The 10,768-nt window shown below is 36.8% G+C and overlaps 1 protein-coding gene across 1 annotated transcript in view; it reads right to left on the reverse strand.

Moving 5' to 3' along the window:
- Positions 1-5,947: 5,947 nt before the first annotated feature.
- The window catches only part of LOC103518114, a gene marked incomplete at its 5' end in the record, with an annotated part of 6,079 nt that continues 1,258 nt past the window's right edge, over positions 5,948-10,768 (reverse strand). Inside the window, 2 exons of the mRNA XM_017447694.2 lie at positions 5,948-6,649; positions 7,101-7,273. Of these exons, the coding sequence (XP_017303183.1) occupies positions 6,163-6,649; positions 7,101-7,273 (660 nt within the window). The remainder of the gene's footprint in view (positions 6,650-7,100; positions 7,274-10,768) is intronic.

Here is a 10,768-nt window from a genome sequence, read left to right on the forward strand (position 1 = left end):
CACTTATTTGATACTTCTACCACGTCATATTAAACAACACTCTATACCTATTGGTGGCGTAATGCTCAAGACGCTCACCTAGTAAACATGAGGGCGCAGGTTCGATCCCAGCCGAGGTATGACATTTCATCACCACTTATTTGATACTTCTACCACGTCATATTAAAAGCGCTAATGTTTGGTGGTGGAGAACGCTTCAGGCGTTAACCTAGCCTACAGTTACCTTCCACTCAAGAGTCTATTATTATTATAAACACTTCTGTTATTTTTAACTAGCATGAGCAAGTTTCTTGAGAAGTGTTACCTAACATTCCTGTATTATGTTCTATGATAATAGCCGATAGCTAGGTATTGAAAGTTAGTTTCTCTTGGCTGGTTCCTTTGTCTCATCATATAAGGTAGATAGTTAAGTATAAAATTGAAAATACCTAGGTCTACCCTTTGGAAAAACATAGGTAGTATTTGGTACATAGGTAGTACATACTGAGAGCATCAAACTTCAGTTTTTCATGCAAGTTGATCAGTAAGTCTAGTGTAAATAAAGTAACATCATGTGTATACTAAACTAAATTCTGCAACAATAGATATACTTTAAAAAACTAACAAGAGGAAATAATTTTGGTGCCTGAGAAGGGTTAACTAAATTTAAAGTAAAATCACCTACCTAATACTTGGTATTTGGAAACCTAAAATATAAATTGTTACGTGGGCTGCTCTTTTATTTTTTCAATCTGTTCCTTCTTATCTTGATCATCAATTTCTTGTTTCTTACCATCATCATCTCTACCATTGCCATTATGTTTGCTAAAAGATTTCTTGATATCGTCAAGCAAGTCATCCACCCAATTCTCTTCAGAAGAAGAATCTGTTGAATTTTTGTTCTTGTGAAAGTTTGGAAAAATCGTGCTCATACCTTTGAAAAACTCGTCGATTTCTTTTTTGATTTCCATGATGATCGAATCAAAATCTGAGAAGTCAAAGAACCCAGAACCTCCACAAGGATCATCAGTTGTGTCCTCCTCTCCCTCTGAAGAGTCATTCTCATCATCAAAGTCAGGCCAGCTGTTAAACCACTTGGGAAATGACAATCTCGTTCTATTTTTCTTGTGTTTGAAATTGAAATGATGGAAGAAGGAATTATTGCTGAAGAACATAGACTCGAGTTTATGTAGATTGGTTATAATCTCGTTGAGTGGATTCTCGCCAGTGCTGTTGGAATCTCCTTTGAATCCGCCCCTGCTGCTATGATGAACACTACGGAACTGATAGTGGTAAGATCCCAGGGGAGGTGCTTGGAGGGGGAGAACTGAGTTGAGACCATGCCTGATGTTCAAAGGGATGGCACACTCAATACTCAACAGTACAGTCAAACATGTGAATCCAAACCCGTACTGAAAACAAAATGGTCACATTTGCATTTTTTAATCTGTGTCTACACATAGTTGACGGCCGCCACGTCGCGTCTATCGATATGTCGTCGAGACAGTGATGTAGACGTTTTCAGTCGACATCGATATGTGTAGAGTATAGACACAGCTTTAGGAAAGAATCGGCATTCGACCCATGAGATACGAAAGAGATAAAAAAAAGAGATACGAGCTGGTGAATGATTGACGATAAATTTCGTAGTCGATCAATTGACAACTGGTATGAACTACCATAATGAAGTGTCAGAAGTGAACTATCATAAAAGTGTAGTCAATAATCGGAGATACAATAATAACATACGGGTCCCAGAAAACCATTAGGTACCTACTTGCTTGTACCTATCTATGGAACCGACTGAGCAGTTTCAATTTTCAATATCATCATGACTGAAGTAATTACCTATCTAGAATGTAAAAAGTAAGCGGTCATGCAGACATTGAACTTGCTGTCATTATCAATGGATTGCCTTAACATGACAATGACGTTATACTAGAGGAGAAAAACCTTTGATTTTTTTTTTACACCTAACCATTGTAATAGATGCTGTGATGTCAAAACATTTATGGAATACTTATAAGTGTGAAAAGTAGCTTCCAGTAACATCTCACCACACAGGAGGTGCTGAGTTCGTTTTCCACCAGAGTCTGAAGCTGCTCATCTAGTAAGGATGGCACGTGTTCGAATCCCAGCCGAGGCATGACATTTGAGAATTTGACGCCACTGCAAAAAAGCCCTGGAAGTGTAGGTTTGCAGAATATGTTCTAAGCATGTGAATAGTTAAACCCATGTGATTTTTCACGCCGAATCGAATGGTTCTACTTCTAGAACTGTCCGACTTACGATTGAGAAGTTGCGGGTTCGATACTCCCCTGTGTTTTCTTTCTTTTAGTACGTATTCGCAAATGTAATAGAAAGTCGTGTGATGTTCACACCAGATTTTTTAATCTGTGTCTACACATAGTTGACGGCCGCCACGTCGCGTCTATCGATATGTCGTCGAGACAGTGATGTAGACGTTTTCAGTCGACATCGATATGTGTAGAGTATAGACACAGCTTTAGGAAAGAATCGGCATTCGACCCATGAGATACGAAAGAGATAAAAAAAAAGAGATACGAGATATACGAAATACTGCTCACATAGGACTGCAAAGTCCCTTTACTCCAGCAGTAGGCTACTACTATTATTGTGGTCAAATTCTCAAATTATATTGAGGATAAAGTTCCATACCTCTGCTAGGATTAAACCTACGCCCTCCTGTTTACCAGGCGAATCGCGCCTTGACCACTACACCACCGAGGCAGGAATTATTGTGCATGTAATTTACAATATGCACTGTAGATTAGCCAAAAACCCAAAATATACAGCATGGCTCAGAAGTCCTAGCGAACCCTTTGTAACTTTTAACGGCTTGGAATTTTGAAAATGTTTTCTTCTGAAGATAGGAAAAGCCGTTCAAAAGTTACAAGAGGTTCGCTAAGACTGAACCATGCTGTATAGTATACTGGCCGGATCGGAAGCAAAATTTAATGTGATCAAATTTCATCAACGGTGAACCGTTCAAGAGTTGGACAGAAAAATCCGCGATTAGTTTGGATTCTCATTCAGCACAGCTTTCGACACCAAAATGTGAACATGAAACTCGCAAGAGACATGCAATAGCGCATGCCTTACGTGTCTTATAGGTACTTTTAACATAACCCACGGAAAAGCACACGGAACACAAAAGTAGACATAACTTATTATGCATTTAAATTACCTTTTTTTTTTCTTTCTTTTTTAGACAAATTGGACCTGTACATATTGAGCTTTTCAAAGAAATTCAAAGAAGTTAATCCTCTTTTATCTGGAGAGATACGAGATATACGAAATACTGCTCACATAGGACTGCAAAGTCCCTTTACTCCAGCAGTAGGCTACTACTATTATTGTGTTCAAATTCTCAAATTATATTGAGGATAAAGTTCCATACCTCTGCTAGGATTAAACCTACGCCCTCCTGTTTACCAGGCGAATCGCGCCTTGACCACTACACCACCGAGGCAGGAATTATTGTGCATGTAATTTACAATATGCACTGTAGATTAGCCAAAAACCCAAAATATACAGCATGGCTCAGAAGTCCTAGCGAACCCTTTGTAACTTTTAACGGCTTGGAATTTTGAAAATGTTTTCTTCTGAAGATAGGAAAAGCCGTTCAAAAGTTACAAGAGGTTCGCTAAGACTGAACCATGCTGTATAGTATACTGGCCGGATCGGAAGCAAAATTTAATGTGATCAAATTTCATCAACGGTGAACCGTTCAAGAGTTGGACAGAAAAATCCGCGATTAGTTTGGATTCTCATTCAGCACAGCTTTCGACACCAAAATGTGAACATGAAACTCGCAAGAGACATGCAATAGCGCATGCCTTACGTGTCTATACTTTTAACATAACCCACGGAAAAGCACACGGAACACAAAAGTAGACATAACTTATTATGCATTTAAATTACCTTTTTTTTCTTTCTTTTTTAGACAAATTGGACCTGTACATATTGAGCTTTTCAAAGAAATTCAAAGAAGTTAATCCTCTTTTATCTGGTGGAAAATTGAGCTTTTTATTTCATGAAACAGAAATACAGAGGAGGAGAAAAACACAAAAGAGTAAAAAAATGAAATTTCAACTAAAGCAATTAATAGGAGCGAATATTGAATGTACCTATGAAGTAGGTAACCAACATTTTTAATGTACCTTAATATTATTCATCGCAAACTCTCAAATATTTTTCTAGTGTAAAGACACTACTTTACTCATTGGCTGGAAACAAAAGATAGCAAATTCCCTGGAGTTCTTACCTGCATTATTGACAGCTCCATGTTTATTGATCAACTAATTATTTATTTTGTCAAATCATTCTTGTTTCACTTTTAACTTCTGTAGAACGCGGAAATAGTTTTCCTCAACCTTGGGATTGACATTTATTCAATTTTCCGGTCTCTTGATTTTCGTCCTTTTTGGTGTACATATCGGATTTTAGACTAATTCAATCAAGTGTGATTACGTCACCTACATTTTCTCTTCACACTTTATCAATTAGGATACAAGAGATGATTAGATGAATATTTATCTAGAGGTATTGTATGATTTTTGTGGTGTGAAGGTTGAAACGATTTGTATGAAACTCTTGGATATTTAGATACATTTACGATCTGGGATCTTCCAGCTCTACCTATTATACAGTTTCAAGTTTAAGAAATAAAGCTTACAGTCAATGTTGGACAAAAAAATAAAATAATCATAATTATTATGATTTGTAATCGCAGACTCTGAAGATGTGATAAATGTAGCCACCGCGGAGAGCAAGCCAGCTTTATTAGGTGACGGTCCTAAGCCCGTGTAAATATAGAAGGTTTGGTGTTAGGAAAGGCATCCTGCCAGTAAAACTCTGACTAAACCAAAGATGGAAAGTCGTTTTTTAGGAAATACGGTTAATGCTAGGGCATACCCCGTAAGCGATGCGCAGTCACGTCGCCCGGAAACTGTGATAAGTGGGTGAGGGCTACCGTATCAGGAGCGGGTATGGCTAATGAAGAGAGTTCAGAATGATGGGGAAAAGTGTGTGAGAAATGTGAGAATAGGGATATTGAATGTAGGGAGCTTAACAGGTAAAGGTAGAGAACTAGTTGATCTAATGGAGAGAAGGAAAATTCAAATATTGTGTGTACAAGAGACAAGGCCAAAGTGTTAGCGGAGGGATACAAGCTATTTTACAGTGGTCCTGACCAGAGGGGGAGAAATGGAGTTGGACTCATCGTGGACAAGGGGGGTCAACTTCAAAATCTTAATAGAAACCCCCTATTTGGAATACATCATATCAAAGGTCTTAAAAAAGTTAGTACACTGATATGAGTTTCAGCTTGAATAAGCCATAACTCCAGGGCCGGAGTTATGGCTTATTCAATTTTTCATATTTTCATGTTCTTCTGTCAATAGGGGAAGCACTGAAAATGGGAAATTAATTTTGATCGCTGATTTGTGCTTCAAATAGGTCCCACTAATGATTCATATTGAAATTCAAACCCATAAATGCAATTTCGAATCATCCATTTTCACCCCCAGAGGCCATCAGAATGGACCATTAAATTTCATTTTTATAATAAAAGGTCTCTTTCGATTGGAGTAATTAAAACCCTATTGACAAAATATCTACAATCAAAGAAAATGTGAGGACAGAGTTTTATTATACTAAATATTAGGACTATTTTTGTACAATTAACATTCTATCGGTTTTTATAAATGACGTTCATTTCATTCTATAAGTAAGGTAGATTTTAATCCTATGTCATTCATCTACTACCTAGTTGTAAATTCAGGGTTTATACGCTTTTACCGGAATGAAATTCCATGATTATTCCAGAAAATTTTAACGAGTTTTCCAGAAAACTAGGGGGCGGAGGTACTTAAAAATGGGTAAGATTACCCCTCATTAAAATAAAATATGCAATATGCAGAAAGTCAAGGAATATGAGGGGGAATGCGCCACAGGCCGTTTTTCGGAAAAACTTGATACCTACCTATTTAATTAGAACATTTTGACCGGGTCGCAAATTCCATGACTTTTCCAGGTTTTTATATATTCCTCAGTCTCTTTTCTCTCTCACCAAACATTAGGCTTTGAAACATGTAAATATTCAAACATAATAGATAAAATTGTCTAAATTGCATTAGTACGCTAGATGTAAATTTTTTGTCAAACAAAAGATGCTGGGTTGACCCAAAAATTAACAACAGAACTTCCTTTAACTTGAATATCTCGGAATGACTTCAGCGTCGCTTTGTTTTGATACCAAACATGATTGTCCTCCACATGATTTGAAGTATTTACCTCTACAGCATCAGAACTAGCGTCTTTTCGGTCTTTGTGATTTTCTTCATTGCTTGAATTGGTATTCCCGTGAGAGTTATTTCCACTTGTGTTTTCCACACTACTATTTTCAGCAAAGGAAATAATGGAGTCTTCATAGGGGATCACACAAGAGCATTGTTCCGTTGATAAGACTGGAGTATGAAAGGTAAATGACACATGTTGACAATTGGCTGGGATGTGGAAATGTTCTCTTAGGATGTAGTCGTCATTGTCATAGGAACTTGAGCTTATTTTCAGGAGGACATACATGTTGGTGGAACTTGAAGTACGCGATAAAACTTTATTCAATATTTCACTGATCAAAATATTTCTGAAATATCAAAAGAAAATTTTGGCAAATTACTTCAAATTTGGATAAAAAGGGGGTCATTATTACTAGACATTAAGATTTTGAATTTTTCTGAACCGTAACATTGTTACTTTTTGAAATACTGCAGCTGTAAAATCATTATGACTAACAGAAATACTAACACTTTTCTTTTACATGTTCGTGCTACACATTTTTTTCATTACATTTGTGAAAAAATACTGTACAATGACAGTGTGAACCTATGGGACACCACTTTTATAACATTTATGATTTTCTAATGGCCGGGGCTACAAGCTGAGTTTAAACCCACTTTAAGGATTAAACTCTTGGATTAAGCAATCTGATTGGCTTAATCCAAGAGTTAAACTTAAACCTAGTTAAAACAGCTTGTGGTCCTGATCGTGAATAACAGGAATAATGTTTTAGGTTGGCATTGTAAAATATATCTTACTTCATCAAACTATGTAAAGGTTTCCTAGTTGAGTGATGAGCATCAGAGTGACCCAGACTCAAACATGGAAGAATAATTTGAAACACATCTTGAGGATTGACTGGGCTAGAGCCAAGTAATAGAATAACCTCTGTCAATTGCCTGTTGGCAGATAAAATCTCCTGTGATATACTCTGGAAAGAAAAAAAAAAAGTGAAACATTAGTAAAGGTAGGATCAAATGATAAGCCAGAGTAACATACATATAATCCAGCAAATTTTCACTTCCACACTGTGTGATTGTTCTTAAGTTGTTTACATGATCACACCTAAGGGTGTCAAATCTAGGCGCACGGCAGTGCGCCAGGCCAAGTTCCGGCCTCAGCACGCCAGTGTATATTACACGAAACATTTCGAGCCATTTTCACCCCTATCATAACTCTGTTAATTTTGCGTATTGTTACGACCATCTGTTAAGCTATGTTAGGACCATCTGTTAAGCTATACTTGCTTATTATGCCTGCGAAATTTCGAAGTTCTAGCTTTAAAGGAAGGGGTAGAAAAGGGGCCTAGAAAATCGCTTATTTTAAGACTGACTGACTCACTGATTCACTCATCAAAATTATGCACTTTCCGCTGTCGTAGAAACTTGAAATTTGGCAGGATGGTAGGTCTTGATGAGTAAGTAAAGGAAAAAATCTGAAATTGGGCAAAATATTATTGTGTTCAAATTCTCAAATTATATTGAGGATAAAGTTCCATACCTCTGCTAGGATTAAACCTACGCCCTCCTGTTTACCAGGCGAATCGCGCCACATTTATGGCCGGGGCTACAAGCTGAGTTTAAACCCACTTTAAGGATTAAACTCTTGGATTAAGCAATCTGATTGGCTTAATCCAAGAGTTAATAATTGGAAGATGAAATGTACTGATTTACTGAGTATTCTAAGTAAACTTGAAAAAGCTGTGAAAACTAGGTACAATCTGGTGTCAGTTGCCAGTATCAGTAACGTTAACGTTAACGTCTAACGTCAGTTGAAAATTTAAAATGCTGTTTAGTTTACTCTTTTAGTGAAAAAATCTGGTGTGATTGTGTGAACATCACACGACTTTCTATTACATTTGCGGAATACGTATTTGAAAATAATAATAATAAAAAAAAAATGAAAATTTTTCTGTCCCGAGCCTGAGCTGCCCTCGGCGGCCGATTTTTGGTCGAAAATTTCCTATCTTAAAATACTCCCCATACCATGTAATGAGGGATCATTAAAAAGTCTCCAAAAGTTGAACTTTTTTTTTGAAAATTTTTCTAAGTCCAAAATCGACCGCCTACGTCGACCAAAAATTTCCCATCTTAAAATACTCCCCTTCTAAGTCCCGAGCCTGAGCCGCCTACGGCGGCCGATTTTTGGTCGAAAATTTCCTATCTTAAAATACTCCCCATGTGAAGGTAGGTTTAGACGAAGCGAGTCTACTCGCGCACCAAAACTCGTTTCCTCCTCGCACATCAAAACTCATCCTCGCGCCACAGGGATCATTAAAAAGTGTCCAAAAATTGAACTTTTTTTTGAAAAAATTTCTAAGTCCAAAATCGACCGCCTACGGCAGCCAATTTTCGACCAAAAATTTCCTATCTTTAAATACTCCCCGTGTAATAAGGGATCATTAAAAAGTGTTCAAAAATTGAACTTTTTTTTGAAAATTTTTCCGAAGTCCGAAGTTCGAAGCAACATTGACTTTGGTTGATATCTGGATGAGTGACTGTCCGATTTTTACCAAATTGTTACAGTCGCGTCCGTGGAAAAACCGGGATAGCATACCAAATTTCATCGCTCTAGGACAAACCGTTCTTGAGATATTTTGTATACCACCTTTTCCCATTTAAACCAGTAGTACACACATTACATACGTACAGACCATGGGCTAAAAATCACTTTTTTGACATCAGGGGATCCCAAAAGGGATATTTCCAACCATTTCCCGATTTTGAAAATTTGGACCGATTGCAATACTTTCATTACTAGTATAGCTCCGCTATACTGTAGTAATAGAAAGTAACAACAGTAAAAAGTCGAAAATTCAATTTTTATTTTCTGTTCTAATGAAAGAGTTCAAAGATGTGTGACGTCAGACTTTACGCAGTTGTTTTTTTCGTCCGCTAGGTAGCGCCAGTATGCAAGCGCGCTAGTGGAGGAGCAGAAAGAACTGCGCAGAAATGTATGCACAAACACATTAATGCGTTGCCTGCGAAGGAGCTTAGCTCGGGACATTTGATGTGACGTCATCGCCTACGGGAGCGTATGCCGTGACGTCAAAGTTCACGATTTACCGGTATTTTTTTAATCGATTTATCTCGGGATCTAGAAGTCGTAGAAGAAAAAGAAAAATTCCGTTGGTCCTCATTTTTCCTGCTCTATGACTTTGAAACATCACCCAAGTAAGCGCAACTGATCTATTATAAAGTATGAAAAAAATTATTATTATTTTTTTTTTCGAAGTTCGAAGCAACATTGACTTTGGTTGATATCTGGATGAGTGACTGTCCGATTTTTACCAAAACCAACCTCTCTCTGTGGTGCAGTTGTTAACACATTGGACTTTGGATCAGGAGGTTGCTGGTTCGAGTCCAAGTCTAGTCATAAAATTTATCTAGGTGTAATAATTGGATAACAATATTAGTGACAAGCATTTAAATATGATTAACACAATTAAAAATTCCTTTTTTATTATCAGTTTTGGTCTTCCTCTGTTTCTCTTCCCGCTCACTTCACTCTCTTTCCCACAAATAATGCTTCATCTCTTCTTTCTACATGTCCAAACCACTGTCTTCTTTCCTGTACTTTCTTTGAGATTTTTGTCACTTTCACTGTAGGTACCACATACCTATTCTAGTATTCCTTATCCTGTCAATTCTGGTAACACCACACATCCATATCTCTGCAAGATTCATCCTATCACCTTGTCTCTTCTTGAAATTTACATTTTCCAAAATTCAATTACCTATCCAAAACATAACTTTTGGAAAAGATACATTTCATGTTAAAAAAAAAAAAGTTTGTTACTTTTTCACTAGAGCACACTTAAAAATGATAATATAAGAACTGTGAAAACTCCAATTTCAACACTACCATGGTTGAATTTTTGTGACGTAAAATTTTATAAAAATGTGAAATCTCTAATATCAACTCACCTCAGAATTATCTAAATTTCTACGTTTAGATACATAGAACTTCAATGTTTCGTATGGATAGGGGATGATTTGTTTCTGGTAGATAATGTACTTGATGAGTTCGGTGACCAACAAGATGCAAGACTTTGGGGTTATCACTGAATCATTCAGTGCTATGTCCAAATTTACTTTATTCTTCTTTGTCATGCTTGTGAAGTTAATGCTTTTTTTCCAATTAATGGATCTTATTTATTGTATCTGAAGAATAACAATTGGAAGATGAAATGTACTGATTTACTGAGTATTCTGAGTAAACTTGAAAAAGCTGTGAAAACTAGGTACAATCTGGTGTCAGTTGTCAGTATCAGTAACGTAACGTCTAACGTCAGTTGAAATTGAAAATTTAAAATGCTGTTTAGGTGTTTAGTCAGTTTACTCAGTTTTAGTGAAAAAATCTGGTGTGATTGTGTGAACATCACACGACTTTCTATTACATTTGCGGAAAACGTATTTGAAAATAA

This window comes from Diaphorina citri, unplaced genomic scaffold (assembly GCF_000475195.1).
Source record: "Diaphorina citri unplaced genomic scaffold, Diaci psyllid genome assembly version 1.1 scaffold2079, whole genome shotgun sequence".
NCBI classification, from domain to species: domain Eukaryota; kingdom Metazoa; phylum Arthropoda; class Insecta; order Hemiptera; family Psyllidae; genus Diaphorina; species Diaphorina citri.